A 26,445-nucleotide genomic window follows, 5' to 3' on the forward strand; every position below is an offset into this window, starting at 1 on the left:
AAGCTGCGGTATGACGATGGTGGTAATTGGTTTGAGATCGTGAACCGTATGAAGCAGCGTTTGACTCTTTGAAGCACAGTGTAATAACACTGTAGGTTGATGTGCTCTTACCTACAGTGTAATAACATTTGGAAAATGTTAATGTTTACAATTAACGTATATATTTGATAAAAACCAACAACTTTGGTTGCAAAGTTATAACTAAACATTATAATTAGTGATCAAAGAATTTGATACATAAATGGATGAAAATAAACTTCGATTTTTTCAATTAAATCCATTAAAAACGTACCATAAATATTTTCTTGAGAAATTGACGATATTGTATTAAATAATGTTTTACAAAATTTGGCAAAAAAATATAATAACATATTATGATTTTTTTTCATATTTACATAAACAACTTCAATGATTATTATTGTAATAAATCTTTATTTATAAATTTGTCAAAAATATCATGTTTGTATCGTCGAACGTTTTTTCTAAGTTTTGTAATTTTTTTTTCAAATTGTTTATCATTAATAAAGTTGGAAAAAATATAAATTAAAAAAAACTTTAAAAAAAATAAAGATATATATCTTTTTTTGGCTAAAAGATGTCTGAACATGTTAGAAGACTCTGGTCCACATCTGCGCCAAGAAGAGGGCGCGCAGACATTTTTAGGTCTGCAGTCTTCAAAAAAAACAAACAGTCTGCGAAGGCTAATGTATGTGCGTGGTCTGCGCGGCGCAGACAAAAGAGGCCACGCAGATCTGCAGACAAAAAACAAACACTACCTTAATTAACAAGCTCTTTCAATAAATTTCTTCACCGATTTAGTGTGTCTAACAGATTTTTAATCGATTATACAAACCATATTAAAGTGATAAATACAAAATTACTAACATATTTTTTAATCAATTTTAAATAGATAATTTATACAAACCAACCACATTAAAGTGATAAATACAAAATTAATGGGTGCCCCTGCATACCGCACCCTGCGGTGGCTACGTGTCGCCGCGGTAATGCGGTGAACACAACACTATTTGGGGTGGGTAGGTGCGGCCAACCTATCGCATGCCACAACTCTACCGCATAAGAATTGGTTCCTTCCCTTCTTTATCATTTTTTAGCGGTCATTTTTCAAAAAAAAAAATTGTTTTTTTTGTTTACCTATTATAAATATACACACACCTCTACATTTTAAACTACAAAAAACACCAATCTTCTATATTGTTTTGATTAATTCCAAAATGTCTTCTTCTTCATCGACTTTGTCAGATACGTTGGCATTGCGGAAAGCGGGGTTTATTGGGTACGTCATGCGAACAACACTTACTTATTTACAAGAAAATGAAGCGAAAGTTCAAGCCCAAAAATTAGAAATCCTCATTTACGGAGAAATCATGAAGCCGCGGACAACAAACTTGTGAATGACTACTTTATTGATGATGTAGTGTACATGGAAAAATTAAGATGTTTCCGGAGGAGGATGATATTATTTTTACGCATTGTTGATGATATAAAAAATAGATTTTCATATTTTCAGCAGATAATTAATGGAAGAGGTCAGAAAGGATTCTCCACAATTCAAAAATGTACAACTGCAATTCGTCATCTAGCATTCGGCTTGGGACCAAACTAATGAGATGAGTTATAACATCCGTTTTCCAGAATAGATCGATTGAGAGCTTAAAGGGATCAAAGGTAAGGTTTTTGGAAAAAAAAACCTTGTGCCACGACGTGGTGAATGGAGACCCACGATGTGGCATGCCAAATGCATGAAACGTGTATTCGGATGGTCGCCACCACATGGCATCGACTGTAGCCCAAGCCCATGAGTTTTAGGGATTCTTCCATATTTAAGCACCTAATCTCAAGGATTAGGGCATCCTATTTAGCCTCCAACCCTTCAACACGAAACCCTAGCCTCCATGGATGATTAAGAACTTCATTGCTTGATTGAAACTTTATTCTTAGATTTTGGTGGAGCTTGAGGAAAAAGGAAGATTGTTTTGGTGCAAGGAAGCAAGGAATCAGCTTGGATCTATCATCTCCTTCAGATTTCTAAGTTGTTAGAGGTATAAAGCTCTCATCTTGAACTTTGTTCTTCTTGATGCAAGTATAAGTTCATTTTTGCTTGATTTTGGTTCCTTTCTTGGATGCTCTTGGAGTTTGAAGAACTGAGCTTGAGATGACTTTCTAAGTTCAATAAACTTCTGGTGAATAAGAAAAAGAGTCATGTTTGGAGTTACTTGTGTCCATGCTCAAGTTATTGCCTCATTAAGCACTTAATGGTCAGAGAATTGTAGATCTTGTCTTGTGGTGAAATTCTAATGGATAAAGTTGGAAACTTTATACATTAACTATCTGAAATAGACTATATCTGAAGTTATGGGTTTAGAACTGTAAGGGTTAAACTCTTAATGGAGAATATGGCTTTCTACCAGTTTCCATGATGTGTCAATGGGCTTGTCACGACGTGATGGTTCTCAGCTTCACGACTGTTCTGTCTTGCTGTGCCCACGACATGGCCAAGAGGTCTCCACATCATGGTGGAGTTGACTTGGTTGACCGTTGACTTTTGTTGACCGTTGACCATTAACAATTTGACCAGTTTGACTTTTGGTCAAACTTGAAGGAATTGTGTTATTGGTTAACGTTCTGCCTTTGCTTGGTGCTACTCGGTTTGTGGGAGCGATCAGTGTAGGGAGTGAGCATGTCGTTGTGTTTCATTAGGCCTTCGACTCAGGTGAGTTTCATCACTATACTATGTGTTACAATGTATATCCTTGTGTGTCAGGATATAAGAGTAGTGTTATGTTGGTTAGAGTACCAGTAGGTGGGTAATCGTCCAGTGGAGTGCCCTAAGGGATATGATATGTGTATGGATGATCAATTCGACCATTGAAACGGAACAAAGAACAATTGGATTAAAAGACAAGAACGAGTGATGAAAAGGGATATATTTGAAGTCCAAACTAGACCTATAGCTTGAATCTTTGGTAAAAAAAAACTAAGACCTATTGGTTTGAGTTCAAGATAAAAATTAGGAGACACATCCTAACAAAGACCAAGTTTGAATTGTAGCTACAACTCCGAAAAGATGAACACAAGTTCAAAATGTTTTATTTCTTCAATAATCGACAATTACAAATGATCACCAAACGCTTTATATATAGCCTTACAAATGTAACTGAAATAAAGCTAATAATTCTCTAATTAAACGAGCCTTAAAAAGGCTTTATTGAAAACATAAAGGATTTTATTCAATGCAAAAAAAGGTAACGTCTTCAATCCTCTGACGTCAGCAAGCACACCCCACGTCTGGAACCAAGCCAACCAGATCCAATGTGTCTTTCGTAATGTGGCTCCCATTCGCTTCCAGTCGCAGTAATACTATGCCTCATCGTACCGATAGTTAAGTGCAACGAAAGTACAAAGGTTCCTGGCGCACAAAGGTTTGTGACAGCTTGCGATCGACCGCATTCGGTCGCATCCATTCGAAACAACTGTTCGCATCCAACAAGCCATTTGTATCCAATATAGGTGTCATCGACGTTCACACTACCTTCCACTTTTGCATCAGTCCCTCCCTCTTAAAAAGGAATAGACCCCAATTATGTAAGGCCATCGTCATCGAGGTAGGGTGAAAGTATGTAAGGCCATCGTCATCGAGGTAGGGTGAAAGGTCTCCAACATTAAAAGTCACATGAACTCCATACTCTCTCGGCAATTCAATTTTGTATGCATTCTCACCCACTCGTGCCACTACTTTATAAGGACCTTCGGTTCTTAGCATGAGTTTGTTCTTACGTTTGTTTGGAAAACGCTCCTTTCTCAAGTGTAACCAAACTAAGTCACCTTCAACAAAAACTTGAGGCCTTTTGTACTTGTTGGACTTCTTCTTGTAGACTTCATTAACTGCTTTAACGTGATCATGGATTTGTTGATGAATTTTCATCATGGACTTTAGTTTCGCCACAACATCTTTATGGACCAGCTCCTCCTTAGGTAAGGGAATTAGATCCACATGCATATATGGATTCACACCATAAACAGAATCAAACGGTGAATGACCGGTGGCAAAAATAGGAGAGCGATTCTAACCGAATTCGGAATGGGCAAGCTTCAAATCCTAATCTTTCTGTGTTTTATTCACCAATCCTCTCAGCAATGCTCCCAAGGTTCAGTTTGTGACCTCAGTTTGCCCATCGGTTTGGGGGTGATGAAAGGTACTAAACAGTAACTTGGTACCTAGCTTTCTCCACAATGTATTCCATAAATAGCTTAGAAACTTCGCATCGCGATCATAAACAATTGTTTTGGAACTCCATGTTGTCGCACAATTTCCTTGAAATAAAAATTTGCCACTTAGCTCGCATCGTCAGTCTTATGACAAGCCACAAAATGTGCCATCTTCGAGAACCTCTCAATAACAACTATAATAGAATCTTTGAACCTTTGAGTCTGGGGTAAAGCCACAATAAAATCCATAGAAACATCCTCCCAAGGACAGACTGGAACGGGTAGTGGAGTATATAATTCGGGTTTAAAAGAGTCTTTCGCCATGTGACAAGTTAAAGTTTCCCCACGATGTTGTTAACATCCCCCAGCATCTTTGGCCAGTAAAAGTGTTCCTTCAATACTTCCATTGTCTTAGTTACTCTGAAGTGACCAGCTATGCCTCCTCCATGAGCTTCTCGGATCAACAATTCTCGAATTGGATGCTTTGGCACACAATGACGGTTGCCCCTAAACAAAAATCCACCTTGCAAAACAAACTCTCCACTTGGACTTCATGTGCATATTGCGAATACTTCACAAAAATCATCATCAGCTCCATAATAATTCTTCAAACTCTCAAATCCTAACAAGCAAACATCGAAAGTTGTTAACAGTGCATAACGCCTAGATAAAGCGTCATCCACAACATTGCTTTTGCCATCTTTATATTTTGAATAAAAATGGAAAGATTGCAAAAACTCCACCCATTTCACATGTCTTGAACTCAACTTTTTTTACCATGGATAAACTTCAACGATTCGTGATTAGAATGTAATATAAAAGGATTAGCACGAAGATAGTGACTCCGATGATCCATGACACGTACGATCTCATAAAACTCCTTGTCGTATGTGTAATAGTTCAAGCGTGCTCCTCCAAGTTTCTCAGAAAAGTAGGCGATAGGGCGCTTCGCCTGAATCAACATGGCACCAATCCCAACACCGCTTACATCACATTCAACCTCAAAGGGTTGCAAAAAGTCTAGGAGTGCTAACATTGGAGCTACACACAAATAGCTCTTTAATCTTCTCGAATACCCTTTGGGCGTCCTCTCCCCATGTAAAAGTACATTTCTTTAAACAATTCGTAATGGGACTCGTGATAGTGCTGAAATCACGAATAAAACGTCGATAAAACGATGCCAATCCATGAAAAGAACGAACTTTATTGATATTGGTAGGACTGGGCCACGATTGGATCGCTTCAATCTTAGATTGATCTACTGCCACTCCATCCTTCGATACCACATACCCCACAAATATCAAATCATCAGCAAAGAACGAACACTTCTCTTGTTTTCCATAGAGTTTTTGAACTCTAAGGGTTACAAAGATCCGTTTTAGATGTGACAAGTGTTCCTCCCTGCTCTTGCTGTAAACCAAGGTATCATCCAAATACACAACAACAAACCTCCCCAAGAACGACTTCAAGACTTCGTTCATCAACCTCATAAATGTACTTGGTGAATTCGTAAGACCAAAATGCATCATAGTCCATTCGTATAGATCGTGCGTAGTCCTAAACGTCGTCTTCCATTAGTCTCCTTCTCTCATCCTTATTTGATGGTAACCACTTCTCAAATCGATCTTTGAGAAAAGAACCGCTCCATGTAATTCTTCCAGCATATCATCAAGTCTCAGAATGGGAAATCGATACTTGATAGTGATATTATTGATGACTCTGCTATCGATACACATTCTCCAACCTCCATCTTTCTTTGGCACCAATAAAACTGACACAACACATGGGCTTAAACTTTCGCGAACGTAACCCATCACTATGAGTTCTTCGATTTGGAGTTGCAATTCCTTCATCTCTTCATGGTTACAACGATACGCAGCCTTATTAGGTAATGAAGCACTTGGAATAAGTTCAATCTGGTTTTCAATTCCTCGGACTGGTGGCAATCCCAATGGTAGGTCGTCTGGGAACACATCTTGATATTCTTCAAGCAACGTTGCGACTGGACCCCCCTCTTGTGAATCCGTACCTACTTTCGCATCACCTTTTGCAACCATCATGTAAACAGTTTCGCCTTGGTCCAACACCTTTTCTACTTCCTTCTCAATGGCCAGTATCCTAAATATTGGCTTCTTCACATGTTGCTTTCGCATTGACCTCACCTCAGTCGCAGACATAGGCTTCAATGTGATCTTCTTATCATTGTGATTCAGTTCGTATTCATTGGTTCTTCCTCGGTGCAAAACATCTCTATCATATTGCCAAGGCCTTCCCAGCAGAATGTGACAAGCATCCATTGGATTTACATCGCACAACACTTCGTCCTCATAGAATCCCATCTTTAAACAAACCTTGACCTGCTTAGTCACTTTCAACTTATTTCCATCACCCAACCAATGCACAGAGAATGGCTTTGGATGGGCAGTTGTTAGCAAGCCCAACTTTGACATCATTTCACTCGATGCCACATTGGTACAACTACCTCCATCAATTATCACACTGCAACCTTTATTCTTCACCAAGCACTTCGTATGGAAAATTTGATCTCGTTGATCAGAATCAACTTGTACAGCTTGAGTTTGCAAAGTGTGAAGCACTAAGGTGGTGTCATAATTTGGTGGTTCATACGTCTGTTCCTCCTCCTCTATTTCATTCGGCTCATCAAATAAGAATGTTCCACCCAACCTTTCTTCTTCTTCCAATAATTCGTCACGGGCTTCGACGACTTCTCTCAAGGTCACAATTATCCGGTTTGGACAAGCACTTTGTAGGTGTTGCGAGTCAGGCCAGACAAACTAAGGGATCATGTGTGCATGCATTGTATATTGTGGTGTGTGGTATTTTTGGGGGAAATCACTAAGCTTTGGCTTACAGTTGTGGATTAAATGTTTTTCATGTACTATTGGTGATCGTGGAGGGCGAAGGCGTGACTGTACACACTCATCCGTAGCAATGGAAATTCTGCATTATTTATATTACTCTGATCTTCAAACATCTATATTCTGGAACAAATGGTTTTTTTTTAAACAACAAATTATTCGACTCCTATTCTAATCCTAAACACCACATGTCTCCTAGTGACACTTGAACCCATGACCTCTCATTTGAGAAAGTCACTCCTTACCGCTAGGCCAAAGGCCCTTTGGTAACAAATGGGTTTTCATAACTTGGGTTTTATGTAAATGGTGATTTTACCTTATTTAAAAAACAAAATTTTGCTTGTGAAAATGGGACATTACATGAGTATTTGAGGATGTCAGAGCGAACGACTCGGGAGTGTGTATACAAGTTTGCTAAAGTTGTGATTATCCATCCTTTATCGTGGTTGCCATTTATGCAAGCCTACAATTAGCGTCATCCACCAAATATATATGACACTAGTTGTGAAACCTATGTATTACATGAGTTTATTTAATATAAATAAACAAACATAAAGATCTAACAATTTAGAAAATTTAAATTTATAAGAAAAAAAAGTAACATATTAATTATTAAAGTTGAAGTGCTTATTTATCTTTTAAATTTAAACAAATAATTTAAATAAATAAACAACTAAAATAATTGGATTCAATTTAGAAATTTAGAAATTATAAGGAAAGTTGCATTATTGAATTGGATATACATTTATTATTGCATTTATTACATTTAAGTATTATATGAAATTTAATAAAATGAAAAAAAAAACTACAAAATGACACATGGATATAATTTAATCTAAATTTACCATAAAATGACATGTGACATTATGTATAAAAGGATGACAAGTGGCAAAATTATTTTCATTTATTAGATAGGATATGAAAACAAGCATGAGCTCCCTGAAATGTTTGGTAGTATTGATTGTATGCGTTGATGATGGTTAATGTTCCCTAATGCGTGGTGCGGTCAACTTATGTGGGGTGATCAAAAGCAGCCACCAATAATTTTAGAAGCAATTGCGTGTTATGATCTTTGGATACGACATGCACTTTTTGGCCCATCGGGTGCAAACAACGACATCAACGTTTTAAACCAACCGCAGATATTCAACGACATCTACCTTGAGAAATTGTAAGATGTGTCAAGCAAATGGGACATCATATAAGCGTGAGTATTATCTATCTGATGAGATATATCCCGAGTTAGCTACATTTTTGAAATCATTCTCATGTCTAAATAAAAGAAAGCAAATAAAGTTTAAGTCGACATAAGAATCTGTTAGGATGGATATCGAGCGAGCCTTTGGTGTTCTGAAGAGACGATGGCAAATACTCGCAGTACCGAAACGATTATTCGAGCACAAACGAATAAGTAGCTTGATGCACACATTCATCATATTACATAATATGATTATAGAAGACGATGGAAGGGTGATTTGTCGCTACAATGAAAATGAGAATTTGTCGTCGAAGGAGTATGTATTGATACGCCAACGTACATGGCGAACAAAGGGGAAGTATACGACCGAGTTGGACACCACAACCTTCGTGTCGTTTTGGTGGAACACATCTTCGATGCTCAAGTGAATTCCGTTGTCGACTATTTTGAAGACGAGTTGCTCGACAATACAGATGACAAATCGAACATATTTCAAGAGGATTCAAGCGATGATTATGATGACATGACAAGCAACGATGATTACGATGATTAGGCTTTACGTACTATTATATTATGTTTCAATTATGTTTTTTTTTTTATGTTTTTTTTATATTTTTAATTTATTATGTATATTTTTAATTAATGAAGTACTTTCGTTTTATTATTTTCATATAATTAAATTTTATATAATTAAATTTTATTCAATTAAAAAATGATTAATAAAAGAAAAATAAAAGTGTGGTATAACACACACTAGTTTTGTGGGATGGGAGGAAAATGATGTGGCGATTACCTCGCAGGACAATAGTGTGGAAAATGATGTGGTGATTACCTGAAATGGTCTCTATTACACTTTTTCCTTATGGAGCAAACATTGTACACAAATGGTCCTTACCGTAGACGTCCGCTAGATGGATCCGTTAAGTTAAATTTTTTTTGGATAAGGGTTATTTATGTTATTTTGTGAAACTTGCTTAAGGACCATTTATGAAATTTTACACGATGATCATTTGAAATATTACAATGTTCGTCTCCTATATTTTTCTTTTTATATTTTCGACCCTCATTTTTACCTTTTTTTTAATTCAAATTTCTTTTAAAAATTTTCCTTAATTTTTTCACAACTTTTGTATTATATATATATATATATATATATATATATATATATATATATATATATATATATATATATATATATATATATATATATATATATTAAACTTAGGATTTTAGAAATAGTTTTTACAACATTGTTTTACATGAAATCTTTTTATGAAGTATATTTATTTTTACATGAAATGTAATATTTATATAAATAAAAAATTAAAACTTATAATTTTTAATCATCATACAAATATATCTTATTTAATATATAAATAATTTTTGTTGTCTAAACTTTATCTAAAATATTCAAACTACAATACATAATTAAATATTTTTGTTTTCTATTTTTTATCTAAGAAAATTTGAGGTATAAAGACATCATTTTATTACTTTTTAATTTTTACATGATGTAATTTTTAAGATTTATCTTTATTTATCTTATACAAATATATTTATTTTTATAAAAAAATATGACAAGTTATTATATTAAAAAAATACTTTATTATAAAAATAATGGTATGCTGCTATTTTATTATGAAACGAAAACCGAAACATATTTTTATCTTTAACTCGAAATCACATACTTCAAGTTTTAAAATAAAATAACAGCATACTATTATTTCTATAATAATGTAGTTTTTATAATAACACATCACTGTTTTTTATAAAAATAAATATATTTGTATAAGATAAATGAAGATAAATCTTAAAAATTACATCATGTAAAATTTAAAAACTAATAAAATGATGTCTTTATACTTCAAACTTTTTAGATAAAAAATTAAAAAAATATATTTAATTATGTATTGTAGTTTGAATATTTTTGATAAAGTTTAAACAACAAAAATTATGTATATATTAAATAAAATATATTTGTATGATGATTCAAAATTATAAGTTTTAATTATTTATGTATATAAATATTATATTTCATGTAAAAATAAATATATTTCATAAAAAGATTTCATGTAAAACAATGTTGTAAAAGCTAATTTCTAAAGTCCTAACTATAAAAAAATATATAATAACAAAGTTGTGAAAATAATTAAAGAAAATTTTTAAAAGAAATTTGAATTAAAAAAAATTAAAAAAGAGGGCCAAAAATGTATAAAGAAAAAAGTAAGAGACTAACATTGTAATATGGAAAATCTTCAGAAAAGTCCCAATATTTACGGAAAAGTTACACTTTAGTCCCAAGATTTTTTTTTTGAACAAAAAAATCCTGAAAACCAGCAAAAATTTGCAATTTGAACCTTTTTGACCGATTGAAACCGGTACCAAATTAATTTGGGACTATTTCATAAACTAACCCAAAATATTGGAACTTTTCTATAAACAAAAATATTATGACTTTTCTGTAAACAAAAATATTATGACTTTTCTGCAAAAAAAACCCTTATTATTATTATTAAAAATATAAATAAGAATACTATTTTTTGAACTTGTATTATTAATATTGTTAATAAAACATATAAATGCATTTAAATGAAAAAAATAATGACATTGTTTAAGGGTGGAGGTGGAGGAGATGATGATGCTTTTAGCATTGAAATCATGAATTGCTGCTTGTATATTTTTACTTTGTATATGGTCATTTCACATTTGTTATTATTGTTTTCAATTCAGAATATTAATACTTAACAATTTAAAAGAAATTGCATGTTTATAAATAGTTTAAGGTAGAAGAATTTCTCACATTATATATAAAATTGTTTAAGGTAGATTGATTACTTTCCAAATCCAACAGATCCACTACAAACATCTATATAGGTAGTCCATATCAAAATTCAAAAATATTAATTACAATATATTGTTTAATAAAAAGTAATAAGAATAATTCAAAAGTATTAATCCAAAAAACATGTCCTATTACTTTTTATTAAACAAGATATTGTAATTAATACTTTTGAATTTTGATATGAACTACCTATCTATGTAGATGTTTGTAGTGAATCTGTTGGATTTGGAAAGTAATCATTTTATCTTAAACAATTTTATATACAAACTGATAAATCCTTCTACCTTAAATTATTTATAAACAATTTTACAAATATACAATTTCTTTTAAATTGTTAAGTATTAATATTCTGAATTGAAAACAATAATAACAAATGTGAAATGACTATATACAAAGTAAAAATATACAAACAAAAATTCATGATTTCAATGTTAAAAGCATCACCATCTCCTCCACCTCCACCCTTAAACAATGTCATTATTTTTTCATTTAAATGCATTTATATGTTTAATTAACAATACTGAAAAAGTCTTAATATTTTTGTTTACAGAAAAGTCCAAATATTTTGGGTTAATTTACGAAATTGTCCCAAATTAATTTGGTACCGGTTTCAACCGGTCAAAAATGGTCAAACTGTAAATTTTTGCCGGTTTTCAGGATTTTTTCGTTCAAAATTTTTTTTTGGGACTAAAGTGTAACTTTTTCGTAAATATTGGAAGTTTTTTGACAATTTCCCTTGTAATATTTCAAATGGTCCTTGTGTACAATTTCATAAATGGTCCCTAAGCAAGTTTCACAAAATGACAGAAATAGTCATTTTCCCAAATCCTTTTAACTTAACGGATCCATCTAACAAACATTCCCGGTAAGGAACATTTGTGTGCAAGGTTTGCTCCACAAGGACCAGGGAAAAAAGTTACATAGGAACCATTTCAAGGAAATACAATAAACCTAAAGGACCATTTGTGAAAGTTTTTCAATACAAAATTAGTGGGCCCCTTAAACTAGTAAATTGAAAAATCTCTCTAGTTGTGGACATATAATAAGCTTTTCATATTAAGTTTTTTCATGAATTTGTTTCACTAAAAGCTCTACATTTGTGGATCCTCTAATAACAGCTTGTTTGATAAATTTAATGTTTTGATAAATTTAATGGAAAGATAACATCGCAGAGCAAGAAAACTATACATTAGGTCCATGATCGGATATGCTCTTACTACCTTCATTTCTTCATCCTTTTAGCGTTTTACCGTTTAGAGAGATAAAGGAACCCGAATTGATTGAAGGAAGGAAAAACAAAGTTTTTGACAAAATCATCCACAACGAGAAGATCATGTTTAGGCATCTAGTTCATACATTCCGATGGGGTATGATGGAATTGGAATTCAAGATTCCACCCAATGGCCTATTTGATCGCCAAATTGATGGAATTTAGTCCTGTAGAATCGGTATAGATTCCATATGGATGGAATTCACCATTCCTCCGCCTTAGGAAGCCTTCTAATTCTCAACATCAGTATATGAAGAACACATAACAAAGCTTCAAAAAGCTAAAACCTAGCTGATTGGTTTCAAATGAGTTATACTTTCAGGTGCATTGCCTTTTAGGATCAAGACATGAATGAGGAACTGAGTTCTCTTGAAAATCTGGCATTGACAGAACATAGGGACTGATTCGATTCCAAGAGTTTCATGTTTCGATTTGACTCAGAAAATTAAATATCAAGTAGGCAGAGTCTTAAATAACCTCAGATTATTCAATAATAGGATCAAATTGTATAGATACTTAAAAAAATACTGGTAATTCTGATTTCTGAGCGAACATCGTGTTGATGATAACGTAATTAAGCCGCAAATGACTAACAAAATTAGGGTTTTTTCAAGGGTTTTAACAAGTGCAGTGAATTACACAATACCAAAAAGTATTCTCAAGTCAAACACGAAACTTACAAGATTTTACCATCATATCGAACGATCTCCCTGTGTCTATTAGAACACCACGCGAAATTGAGGTGCATCGGAGCCGCTGGCTGGCAGAATCTCCCAACGGCAGGGTTCAAGGTCATCGGATACGGGGCAGTAGCCGGCAAGAGTTACCTTATCAGATGAAGCGGCAATAGAACCGAATTCAAAAACTGTCACGTCCACGTTTGGACCAGGTCGAGAGACCTCCACCGCGCCATTCATGCCGGGAACTTCTTCGGCTGCTTTCTCCGTTGAAACAATTGCCTTAGACTCAGGTTTCTCGGTTATTTTCGAACCAGAACCGGTGCCGGAGGAAGTAGTATCCTTGTTGCCTTTCCACCATGAGAGAATCCCCATTTGTGTAAATTCCGATAACTACGATGCCTGCAAGGGGAAATGAGAAGTAGATAGAGACCTCCATTTCCTTTGCGGTGGTTTATACTTTATATCGAGAGAAATTGCAGCAAAGACCTTCAACTATTTAATAAAGGAACCTAACACCCCTCCCATCTATCTATCTATCTATTTATATTGTATATCTCTCTCATCTATCTATCTGTCTGTTATTATGTATATATATTAAAGTTACGAAGAAAAGGAATAGTAAATTTGTCATTTTTTTTGGCAGAATTGGTTCCTGTATTATTATTGGGCTTCAAAGTTAGGAATAATAATTTAGATGTTTTTTAGCAACTTTGCTCCTCATTCTTTAACCATTTTGACACTTTTGGTCCTTGTAACCAATATTTTTACATTTTTTAGGAATCTTTTAATATTTATAGTTTGGCCACAAAACTTTAACGGTTTGACAACTTTGATTACTTTTCTAAAAAGTTGCAAATTCCTACCCCTTTAATTCTTTAGCCATTTTGACACTTCTGGTCCTTGCAGTCAAAAGTTTTACATTTTTTCATAAAAACTGGATGTTTTTTGGCAACTTTGCTCTTCATTCTTTAACCATTTTGACACTTTTGGTCCTTACAATCAATATTTTTACACTTTTTAGGAACCTTTTAATCTTTAAAGTTTGGCCACAAAACTTTAACGGTTTGACAACTTTGATCCTTTTTCTAAAAAGTTGCTAATTCCTACCCCTTTAATTCTTTAGCCATATTGACACTTCTGGTCCTTGCAGTCAAAACTTTTATATTTTTTCATAAAAACATAAAAAAAACGGTCTGGGTCAAAGTCCGGGCTTTTCATCCTTGCACTTTCTACGTCTGTCATATTTATCGATTCGCAAACAACAGTGAAAGCTTCTGGCCCCCACGTAGCGGGTAACCTTTCTACTATATATATTAAAGTTTATGAAAGATTGTAACAGTAAACAACCACCCTTTTTTGTCAATTTCAGCCCTTCTACTTAGATTGCTCATTTCTGTCATTCCTGGTCCCTATAGTTTGCTTCATCTGCATTTTTATCCTACAGTAAACTATTGGCAGATCTAGCCCACTTCTTTTGTGTTGGAAAATACAATTCGTCCAGATCCTTCTACACCGACCATCTATTCTCTATGTACTCATCCATATCACTGCCACAGCTTCATCTCTCTCTATTCTTATTACACTCTCGATTCTTATTCTTATTACACTCTCGATTCTTCTTCTCACTTCTTCTCTATTGAGCCCGATCGCTTCTTTCTCTACTTTTCTTCTTCATCTCAGGCTTTATAGGATTCGGGGTTGTCACGGCCAAAGGTTCTGGTTCACGCCTTCTACATCTGTTGTTGTTCCTTTTTAAAGAAACAGACGATGCTTCTATCCTGTGCTCCCTCCACCTCCAACCACTGCCTGATCCGTGCTTCCCACCGCTCCATGTTAATTTCTACAATATTTGTCGGTGACGATGGGAATAGAACGACGGCGATCATGATGATGACATACGATCCATCTTCGAGCCCTAAATCTGTTGAAGGATTACCCGTGGATTTGCCGTTTGGAGGTGTACGGAGACCACAAACGCACTGTCGTCGACCCCCTTTTGCTTTTAATTTCTGTTTTCCTTCTTCACCTTTGTTTATCTGGAATTTCTTTGGATTGATTTCAAATTTCGTCTTCTCTTTCTCCAGGTGTGGTCATAACCTGTTTTTTCGAAATCGATTCTACCCATTAATGGCTTCTGATTGTTATTGGTGTTTGCTGCAGGTTCCGCTCATGGCTTCTAATTCCGTGGGTCCGGCTTCTGATTGTTTTCAAGTAACTTCAGTTTTATTTTTGTCATCTAAATTCATGTTATTTATCTTTTTTCCTTTTCTGCATCAAGGCTTCTGATTGCTTGGTTTCATAAATTTCTTCTATTTTTCCATCATCTGAACAATCATGGAGCAGAAATCGACTAAACACTCTTTACCCAAGGTAAATTTCTTGACCTCACCAGAGAAATCTCTAATGTTATTAGGAGTTTAATCAATTTTTTTATTCTTCAATTGTTTTTGGTTGTCTGGTAAGTGCAGGGGCGACAGATACATGGTTAGCTCTAATGGTTGAAGTATTATTTTTGCCTAATATACTGAAATTCCCTTTCCATTTCTTTCTGTAAATTGAAAAACATTTCGAAATCTCTATCTATTAACTTATCATTCACTTTGAAACTCAAAAAGATAAAATCGATCAATTTATCAATTTTGGTTTTTTTTTTATTACCAGTTGCCCATAGTGAAAATATCACTACAGTTGAAGAGATTTATACATACATTTTGAAACAATTAAGTTGTTTCATAGAAGTGGAGAAGCCTGTGGCAAGGGACTCTTCTAATACATCAAAATCATGTCAATATTGGGTTGTCAGTGGTTCTATTTCAGGTTTTGATGTCATAATATCATTATCCAAGATTCAGGTGAGAATTATATATCATGTTTATTTTAAAAGTTTGAGAAGATACAAGTTGATGCTTATATGACATATGTTATTATGTCTCCAGATGTTGCTTTCAATTTCTAAAATTTATGGTTTCTCCACCAAAGAAAGAACTGTCACTGTGCAGCTAAGGAAATTACATATATACGGTACAAGATGGTATTTTTTGTTTCTTATTGTAGTTCACAAGTTTATTACCACAAAATCCATTGACAAATTTCAGTCAAGTGGATTTATCTCATATCAGTTGTGTGCTTATTTATTTGTTTCCATTCATTTTTTCATTCTGCATGTTTGGTTTCTAATAAGTTGTTATGAATTTATACTTAATTCTTTATTTTTTGTCTTCCTAAACAACTTTTATATATTTTAATCAAGCATGTTTGTTTTTCTATTGTGATCAGGCCTACAAACTTACCAAATTTTCATAGGTTTTCTAACTGATATATAGTGACTGTATCTTTATAAATTATAGATGGAATGTTGTGAATGTAAAATATAGGTAATTTGATGTAATTTAAAAAAAAACGATTTAGTAGCTAAGAAATAGTATTTGTACATAAAAGTTACATATGTCAAAGTGAATAATAGATGAAGTCAACTTGAATAACGTCTTAAAATCAATAAAATAGGAATGAAATGGATACTTTCTGCTTTTCATGTTGTGAAATGGATTTTTTATGTGGATTTCCCCTGTTCTCTGGTGTAGAAGGAAAATCAATTTTTTTCACCAGAACTAATAGAGGTTCAAGTCAAGTATATCATTCGTCATTTAGGAGGTCACATATGACAGCTTCAAAATCGATATGATATTATTTTTTTAGTTGTTAGATATACATATGTATATATAAACTTGTAATAATAATTTTCCCATGACAGAGGTCCTAGATGACAAGTTGAAATTTCACATGACAAGGACTTCATCTAGGACCCTGAAGCGAAGAAACCTGAGGGTTACGATCACATCCTAAAGGTGATTTCAGATTCTGATTTGAAAGGGTACGCTCTTTAATTTCCATTTCCGTAATTCATTTTTCATTTTTAAGTTTTTAATTATAATGAGCTAAAATTGTAGTGAAAAGTTTGAGATGAGGAGTAAGATGGTGAGTGGACTGTTGCCTTATTAGTTTGTTCGATTTTGCAAGGTATGTATATTTCAAATCCATCAGTGTCACACGAAACGTTGCTGAAAACATTGAAATTTCACGAGTTGAAACCAAGGACTTACAGAATCAATGTGATCTTCCAAATATACCCTTTATTATGTATTTTTGTAATCTTTGTGGTGATTATTGTTGTAATTTGTTATGAATTAGGTTGGGCATTTTGTGCATATTGGGGGACCTATGAGACTTGATATAGAAGAATCATCGGTTGATTCTATATATGTAACTGTTTGGGCATCTCATCATCTTCCCCTTCATATGGAAAAACCAGAGAAAGCAATGCAACTCTTATGCTTGGATGGAAGGAACATTCAATACTATCGAGGTTGGACGGAGGCACCTCTTATCGGTCGGGAGTGTCGTCAATTAGAGGTACAATAATAATTCAAGATTTTATGTTCATGAATCATGATAATCTAAATGTCATTTCTCATGGTAATTGTAATGGTGTAATATGGGAAAAAGATGATGTAATTTCCGATTTTACCCTCAGCTACCAATTGGGAAGCAAAGAGTGGAGGAGCTTGAATTTATATATGTTATCTCACTATCTCACTGTCTTATTCTAATCTTCCGATAGCTTACTAGACTCTTTTCATTTATGTATAAGTTATTAGACTCTAGTTTCTTATTTGTGTATTGTTTTTCTATTATAAATTGTAGGTCCAAGTTATTGAAATTGTCACCCATATAGCTTCTACAACATCAAAGTTGGCATAAAAAATGTTTTCTACTTTGCATATCAGGTAGTTTTTTTAGTTGTAATTCTAATTTCATGAACGTGAATGCATTATATTCATGGATATTCGTTCTTTTTCTTATAAAAATATTATAACATAGGTTCGGTATTTGAAGTTGTATTCTGATTAATTTTTTTTTTTGTTACTGATGATGTGTAATTTCTTTGTTTCCCAATAACCACATGTACTATTGTAATTGATTTGTTTATCAATTCCTTAAATTTTTATTTCAATTGAATAGGGGTATGACATGATATGCAATTTCCATTTCAAGCTAAATGAAAACATATGTATTTTTTTTATATCTAGGAAGACACTATTGAAAATGTGCACTGGATTAAATAAAACTTACAAGCAGCAACTATTAACACTTCTTTTATCATGTCATGTGTCCAACTTATAGTCGACACGGGCTATTTTTGAATGTTTGACTATCAATAACCTAGCCTTAGCCATTGCTTTATTTAATATCCGAGAGGTAATACTTTACTTTTTTTTAATAGGGTGTTGCTGCCGCACTTGCTATTTACTTTGCAACACAAAGGGGTCATTATATCATAGCATACTACAAATGTGTTTTTGTAAATGGGCGAAACGTAGACAATAGCAACATATTTTACTGTAGCTACCAATTAGAACAATATACTATACTTGCACACAAAAACGACACCTTCCGACTCCCGCAACACGGGGGTCATCTTTCTAGTTTATATTGAATATGTGAAATATTGTCAATGGTAAATTTTTTAAATTATCAATATAAATACTTAAAATATTAATTTTAATATTATATTAGATCCAAAATATAAATCAAAATATCAAATAAACATAAATTATTTTTTTAAACAGTTTAAAATATTTAAATGTTTTAAATATAAAACTAAATCTATCGAATTAACTAAAAATATTCAAATATAATTTTTTATAATAATTGATTTTTTTTTTCAAAAATATGATTTTTAAATCATAACCGTTCACAATAATAATTGTTAAAAATAACATAACCTTATAAATTACATTATGTTTTCTTACAAAAAAAAAATATCGAATAAGTAATTTCTAAATTAGTTAATCATAACGTTAAACGTAACACTAAATCGAGAACTATATTTAGTTTTATTTGAATGTCAGCTGCGAGTAGCGGCCACTAAATGATATGATTTTAATAAATGTTATAACATATTATTTCATGGTTAGTATTAATAACATAATTACTTTACTTGCCAAATTTTAACCATATAATTTTATCATGCGCAACGCGTGGATATTCGTCTAGTTTTTTAATGTAAACAAGTAACTAAAATGCCGAAAAGTATTTTTTTTTTCACATTTTCATTTTCTACTCCTGTACTTTGCCAAGTATCCTTCTACTATGCGTTTGTCTTTACATCTCCCACTCACTCCAAACAATCATCATCATTCCTCATTTTACTAAGTTTCCAAGTTGAACCCTATAAATTAGCCAACTTAATTAGCGTTTTCGTAGGTCGATAAGGATGGTCGCCCACATCTTTGTCTTATTTTTCTCTCTTAAACCCTAATCATTTTTGTCCACTTTATCAGTGGCCGCGTAAATGGTGCCATTTTGTATGTGTCTCATTCTCGTCGTCTTTATTTTCTGAAAAATATTTCTCTCTAAACCCTCTAATACCTTATTTTGTACAACAAACCCTTGATACATGAAGGACGGTATAATCATCAGAACTTTCATAGCATCATCTTGTTTATCTACCCTATTTGAATTGATCATGCTTTATCTCTTTGATTTTGATTTAAAGGTTTAATAAGCATGTATTCATCCATCATCTTTTATTTTTTCTTTCTTATGATAGGAATGGAATAGTGTTTTGATCTTTTAGTTATAAGTGTTGGATCAAATTTTCCATTGGTGCAAATAATGTTCAACTATTGGAATCAAACAATCTAAAAGAAGGGGTCTCATTGATCACTTATCACTTATCACTTCCATTAGTTTTTTTTTTAAAAAATTTTGTTCTACATTTTTTTTTTAATTTGATTGTTACTCCCATAAAAGTCGCTTATGCAAATATGTAAAAGTATTTTTTTTAGGGAAGGGATTGTAAATGCTTAGAATTTGCAACTGAAATTTGATGATTCGGGGATTGAATGAAGGATGTTTAATGAAATGTCTAATAAAAGTGTGGTATATATCTCTATATAGTTCCTATTTATAACTATTACAACTCGATATTTGTTTTTCGTTTGTTTGCATGATAAAAAAGATAGATATTTTTAAATAAATTAGTATTAGTTGTCATATCATATACATAATTTTATCTTTCATGGTTTTTAATGCATATTCCATTATTTTAATTGACGGGGTGCTTTTGATTCAAGGTGTTTTGTTTGTGATTCTAAATACTAGGATTAATTGATAATCACATACTAGATGTAGGTTGTTTGGTTGGTTTAGTTTCTTTTCTTTAAAATATTATTTTTAAAAGTTTCATCTTTTTGATCTCTGGTCATTGTAAAATTTCAATAGCAAGCTGTAACGTCTCATTTTCACAACCCAAAATTTTCATTTTTAATTAAGGTAAAATTTCACATATTTAGACTCCAAGTTGAGAAAACCATCTGTTCCAAAGTACATTGTTTTAAAACTCAGAGTAATATAGTAAACGCAGAAACTTCATTGTTGCTGGTGAGTGTGTATAGTCACGCATCGCCTTCCCACGATCAACAATAGTACCTGAAAACATAAACAACTGAGTAAGCACAAGGCTTAGTGATTATTCCCCCAAATACCACACACCACAAACACATCCAAGCATGCATAATGGGTCCACAATCATCAAATTGGATTACATGGGTCCACAACCAATAAGTATTCTCAAGTCAAACACGAAACTTACAAGATTTTACCATCATATCGAACGATCTCCCTGTATCTACTAGAACACCACTCGAAATTGAGGTGCATCGGAGCCGCCGGCTGGAAGAATCTCCCAACGGCAGGGTTCAAGGTCATCGGATACGGGGCAGTAGCCGACAAGAGTTACCTTATCAGATAAAGCGGCAATAGAACCGAATTCAAAAACTGTCACGTCCATGTTTGGACCAGGTCGAGAGACCTCCACCGTGCCATTCATGTCGGGAACTTCTTCGGCTGCTTTCTCCGTTGAAACAATGGCCTTAGACTCAGGTTTCTCGGTTATTTTCGAACCAGAACTGGTGCCGAAGGAAGTAGTATCCTTTTTGCCCTTCCACCATGAGAGAATCCCCATTTGTGTAATTTCCGATAACTACGATGTCTGCGAGGGGAAATGAGAAAGAGACCTCCATTTCTTTTCGGTGGTTTATACTTTATATCGAGAGAAATTGCAGCAAAGACTTTCAACTATTTAATAGAGGAACCAACACCCCTCCTATCTATCTATCTATCTATCTATATTAAACGTGAAATATTGTCAATGGTAAATTTTTTAAATTATCAATATAAATACTTAAAATATTAATTTTAATATTATATTAAATCCAAAATATAAATCAAAATATCAAATAAACATAAATTTATTTAAAATTATTTTTTAAAACAGTTAAAATATTTAAATGTTTTAAATAGAAACATATCGAATTAACTAAAAATATTCACATATAATTTTTTTAAAATAATTGATTTTTTTTTTCAAAAAAATGATTTTTAAATTATAACCATTCACAATAATAATTGTTAAAATAACATAACCTTATAAATTACATTATGTTTCCTTACAAAAAAATATCGAATAAGTAATTTCTAAATTAGTTAATCATAACGTTAAACGTAACATTAAATCGAGATCTATATTTAGTTTTATTTAAATGTCAGCTGCGAGTAGCGGCCACTAAATGATATGATTTTAATAAATGTTATAGCATATTATTTCATGGTTAGTATTAATAACATAATTACTTTCAATATGTACTTGACAAATATTAACCATATAATTTTACCATGCACAACGCGTGGATATTGGCCTAGTTGTTTAATGTAAACAAGTAACTAAAATGCCTAAAAGTATATATTTTTTTTCACATGTCCATTTTCTACTCCTGTACTTTGCCAAGTATCCTTTTACTATGCGTTCGTCTTTATATTTCTCACTAAATTATATGATTTTAATAAATGTTATAACATATTATTTCATGGTTAATATTAATAACATAATTACTTTCAATATGTACTTGCCAAATTTTCACCATATAATCTTACCATGCACAACATGTGGATATTCGCCTAGTTTTTTTAATGTAAACAACTAACTAAAATGCCTAAAAGTATATTTTTTTTTCACGTGTCCATTTTCTACTCCTGTACTTTGCCAAGTATCCTTCTACTATGTGTTTGTCTTTACATTTTCCACTAAATGATCTGATTTTAATAAATGTTATAACATATTATTTCATGTTAGTATTAATAACATAATTACTTTCAATATGTACTTGCCAAATTTTAACCATACAATTTTACCATGCGCAACGCGTGGATATTCGGCTAGTTTTTTAATGTAAACAAGTAACTAAAATGTAAAAGTATTTTTTTTTTCACATGTCCATTTTCTACTCCTGTACTTTGCCAAGTATCCTATTTATAACTATTACAACTCCATATTTGTTTATCGTTTGCTTGCATGATAAAAAAGATAGATATTTTTTAAATGAATTACTATTAGTTGTCATATCATATACATGATTTTATCTTTCATGGTTTTTAATGCATATTCCATTATTTTAATTGACGGGGTGCTTTTGATTCAAGGTGTTTTGTTTGTGATTCTAAATACTAGGATTAATTGATAATCACATACTAGATGTAGGTTGTTTGGTTGGTTTAGTTTCTTTTCTTTAAAATATTAAAAAAATTATTATTTTTAAAGGTTTCATCCTTTTGATCTCTGGTCATTGTAAAATTTCAATGGCAAGCTGTAACGTCTCATTTACACAACCCAAAATTTTCATTTTTAATTAAGGTAAAATTTCACATATTTAGACTCCAAGTTGAGAAAACCATTTGTTCCAAAGTACATTGTTTTAAAACTTAGAGTAATATAGTAAACACAAAATCTTCATTGTTGTTGGTGAATGTGTATAGTCACGCCTCGCCTTCCCACGATTAACAATAGTACCTGAAAACATAAACAACTGAGTAAGCACAAGGCTTAGTGAGTTTTCCCCCAAAATACCACACACCAAAAACACATCCAAGCATGTATACTTGGTCCAAAGTCATCAGATTGGATTACCTGGGGTTTGTTGGCCTACCGCCTCAACCCAACCGCTCCCCTGAGCCCTTTGTGCCCACGGCTTCAGAGCTGGCCCGCACTAGGTATCTTGGCCTACAACACACAGCAGGTTCACCTGAACCTAACCCTCATGTTATGTCGACATATAATCAAGCAAGAAAATCAAGTAGGCACATAAGCATAAGAAACTATCTACATGATCTACCTTTCGAACAATTCACTACCGCCTACTAGACCCTTACCGGTACACTGAACCACCACCAACAAGTCTCCAAGGAATGCATAACTATGTGTAACCAGAGGTGAGATAGACACCCGGACAGATGATCCTACTCTAGAGCCACAACCAAACAAGGAACAAACAAGAAAACCTAGATCAAGAGTTCTCATGCTATCTTACATGACTACACACAACCCCTAGAGCACTCCACTAGACGATAACCAGCCTACCGGTGTTCTAACTATCATCCTAACACATTAGGATATATATATATATATATATATATATATATATATATATATATATATATATATATATATATATATAATAGATAGCTACAACACAACAACATCCTATATACAAAGGTACATAACAAAATCTAGTGGATCGGCATTGGTGCCTTTGACCCACGGGTACAGTGAGGAAACTCACCTGAATCGGAAACCCAAGACCATCGCAATGCACTCACTTTCTGCACTGATTGCTCCCGCGAACCCACTAGTAACAAAACTAGGTACAACCTTGATCAACAACCCAAATCCTTCAAGTTTGACCCAACGTCAAACTTGGTTAAAAAGTCAGTGGTCAAGGGTCAACAAAAGTCAAAGGTCAACTTCCAGCAACTCTACGCCCAACGTAGCAGATCTACACCCAACGTAGAGCCTAAGGTGGCAAAACGGGTGAAAACGTTGTGTAGTAAGCTGTTGTCCAAGTCCATCCATTAAGTGCTTAATACAAAAGGTCAACCCACCAAACTTTCAAATCTAAACAAGATGAACATATTAATGGATAAAGTTTCCAACTTGATCCATTTTCATGTATATAAAGAGCACCAATCCAAACCCTAGGTCCAAGAAGCCTTTTATTGCTCAAAATCTCATGCATGGGAGGATAAAAGTGACCATGCTCTCATTTTTATGACTTAACAACTCCAAAATTGAGTGGAAATGATACCCTAATGGCCTACAGTTGCTTATACTCACATAAACCATGGTTTTGGGGACAAAAGCATAAAATTCTTAAGCATAATGAGATATAACCAAAAACAACATCGTGGGAGCTTTATACCTCCTGGAGATAGGTGAGAGGATGAAACTTGTGGATCTACACTGATTTGAGCTCCAAAGTGGTTCTACAATGTTCTTCTTCCTTCATAAATGCACATATAACACTCCAAAAATCATAAAATTTTAAAACTTTTAAAAAACAACCATAAACCATCATTGTTTACAAAAAAGCCATTGATTCAAAAGTATTTTTCAAAATCAGAGTTTTCCCAAGACCCAATAACCCAAAAACACGAAGATGTGCACGATCACTCCGTCGCTTTCCCACGACAATCAGAAGTAGCTGAAACAATAAACTGAAACTGTAAGCCAAAGCTTAGTGAGTTCCCCCAAAGTACCATCACACAACATTTAAAATACATAGATTAGCATGTTGGGTCTACAACCTCCCGGTTGGATTACCCTGGCCCACAACCTCCCAGTTGGATTGCCTTGCATACCACATATTTGGTCCACAACCTCCCGGTTGGAATGCCCTGGTCTGTTGACTGACAATACAAAGCAGTAGTCTCAACCCGCATAACATGTCTACATATAATAAACAACAATTATATGATGGGTTATGAGCATAACAACATCCTATGTGATCATGCAACCCTAATTGCTTTAGATCTAAGTTTTTCACTAGTTGAACATGCAATTGAATACCAAAGCAATAATCCCTAGATCTAGCATACAATTTCAAAAATTATATAACAAAAGGGTTTTGATGATTACCTTGCTTGTTATGTAGTAATAACAAGAACTCCTTGTAGATCCTTGACTCTTGAAAGCTTAGTGCCTCAAATGTTACACCTCTAATGGTTCACAAACACCACTAGCAAGAAGATGAGAAGGAGAGAGGAGGGAAACACTTAGAATTTCGGCTAGGTTTCTCTTAGAAGGTTAGTGGCCGAAAATCCTAAGCCTAGGGGGTCTTTATATAGCTGTGGGCTGCTAGGGTTTCTGGAGGAAACCCTAATTTCCTGCTTACGGCTTAAGCAGCCCATGGATCTCCTACTAAGAAGCCTTGGACGAAATCTGTAGGGCCTCGCTATAGGATTTCGTCCACTCCCAATTAAGGAGTCCATCAGCCCAGTTTCACAACTATCAACGATTTGCAAAACAACCCATGTTCCTTTAATCAGTTCCTTTAATCCCAAAATTAATTCCAAATTAATTTACGATTAAATACTAATTAAATAACATGATTTCCAATTAATATATTATTCTCATAATACATTAATAAATCATTTATCAACCTCTCTCTCCAAAATCATCCTGTCAAGTTGCTAAGGTGAAGGCAACCCAAAAGGACCATGCTACTATCAAATTAAGTACATACCAATTATAGTTATGGGCTTTGACACCTAATCCAACAGTATACTCAACAAACAAATAATCATATTTCCAATAATCACAGGTGGTCCTACAGGCCTACCAGTCTAACACCTATTAGCACTTATCATATAATCACACAGGTCTACATCACGCTCAACATATCAACAACAGTATGGAACATGTTATCAACCAATGGGACGACCTTGGTGCCTTCGACCCGCAAGTACAGTAAGGTAAACTCACATCTCAGTCTGAAAAGATCTTTGGCAGAACACCGCTCTGAATGACAGCTCGACTGGTCACCTAAACACCAAATAATGACCAATCTCAAATTCCACTCAAATTACCTAAAATACCCTAGGGTCAAACTTGGTCAAATTCAAAAGTCAAACTTTGGTCAACACAGCTGAGTACGTTGGGCGTACCCAGCCAGAACGTGGGGCGTACTCAGCCCTTGACCAGAAATGCGAGGTTGACCTAGTACGCTCAGAGTACCAATCTGTACGCCCATCGTACTAAGCCTTCAATTAATCCTTCTATTAAGAGCTTATTCCCTTAAGCTTTTACATCTATTTCTCAGATCTGACCCTAAACTAACGTCTCTCACCATAAAGCTTCCAACTTTATGGTGTTGTATGGCTAGCAAATGCCCAAGAGTTAAAACCCCAACTTCTTAACCCTTTAAGATAATTCAACACTTGCATGGAGTGAAAGG

At 33.6% G+C, this 26,445-nt stretch overlaps 4 protein-coding genes across 20 annotated transcripts; 1 reads left to right on the forward strand and 3 right to left on the reverse strand.

Annotated features, from left to right (window-relative positions):
- Positions 1-5,804: 5,804 nt before the first annotated feature.
- LOC145121988 (uncharacterized) lies at positions 5,805-6,680 on the reverse strand. Its single transcript, XM_079057666.1, has one exon. It carries the CDS (start codon positions 6,678-6,680, stop codon positions 5,805-5,807), a length of 876 nt encoding a protein of 291 aa, XP_078913792.1.
- Positions 6,681-13,138: 6,458 nt separating this feature from the next.
- On the reverse strand, positions 13,139-13,471 carry LOC145121989 (uncharacterized). The gene has a single exon (XM_079057667.1). It carries the CDS (start codon positions 13,469-13,471, stop codon positions 13,139-13,141), a length of 333 nt encoding a protein of 110 aa, XP_078913793.1.
- A 1,121-nt stretch (positions 13,472-14,592) lies between these two features.
- Positions 14,593-18,662, forward strand: LOC145119823 (uncharacterized). 17 transcript variants are annotated; one of them, XM_079055573.1, is made up of 9 exons: positions 14,594-15,183; positions 15,260-15,310; positions 15,378-15,469; positions 15,761-15,951; positions 16,036-16,120; positions 16,851-16,970; positions 17,047-17,509; positions 17,801-17,883; positions 18,381-18,662. In XM_079055573.1, exons 1-3 carry the CDS (start codon positions 14,867-14,869, stop codon positions 15,451-15,453), a joined length of 444 nt encoding a protein of 147 aa, XP_078911699.1. In that variant the 5' UTR covers positions 14,594-14,866; the 3' UTR covers positions 15,454-15,469; positions 15,761-15,951; positions 16,036-16,120; positions 16,851-16,970; positions 17,047-17,509; positions 17,801-17,883; positions 18,381-18,662. The 17 variants fall into 17 exon arrangements, 16 of the variants coding, with proteins under 16 accessions (XP_078911706.1, XP_078911699.1, XP_078911700.1 ...); XM_079055574.1 differs by lacking the exon at positions 18,381-18,662 and adding an exon at positions 17,978-18,110; XM_079055571.1 differs by lacking the exon at positions 18,381-18,662 and having other exon boundaries at positions 17,047-17,208; positions 17,288-17,509; positions 17,801-17,976.
- Positions 18,663-20,792: 2,130 nt separating this feature from the next.
- On the reverse strand, positions 20,793-21,125 carry LOC145121990 (uncharacterized). Its single transcript, XM_079057668.1, has one exon. The coding sequence runs from the start codon at positions 21,123-21,125 to the stop codon at positions 20,793-20,795; it is 333 nt and encodes a 110-aa protein (XP_078913794.1).
- Positions 21,126-26,445: the final 5,320 nt, after the last annotated feature.

This window comes from Lactuca virosa, chromosome 6 (genome assembly GCF_052849685.1).
Source record: "Lactuca virosa cultivar CGN04683 chromosome 6, Lactuca_virosa_CGN04683_v6, whole genome shotgun sequence".
NCBI lineage: Eukaryota > Viridiplantae > Streptophyta > Magnoliopsida > Asterales > Asteraceae > Lactuca > Lactuca virosa.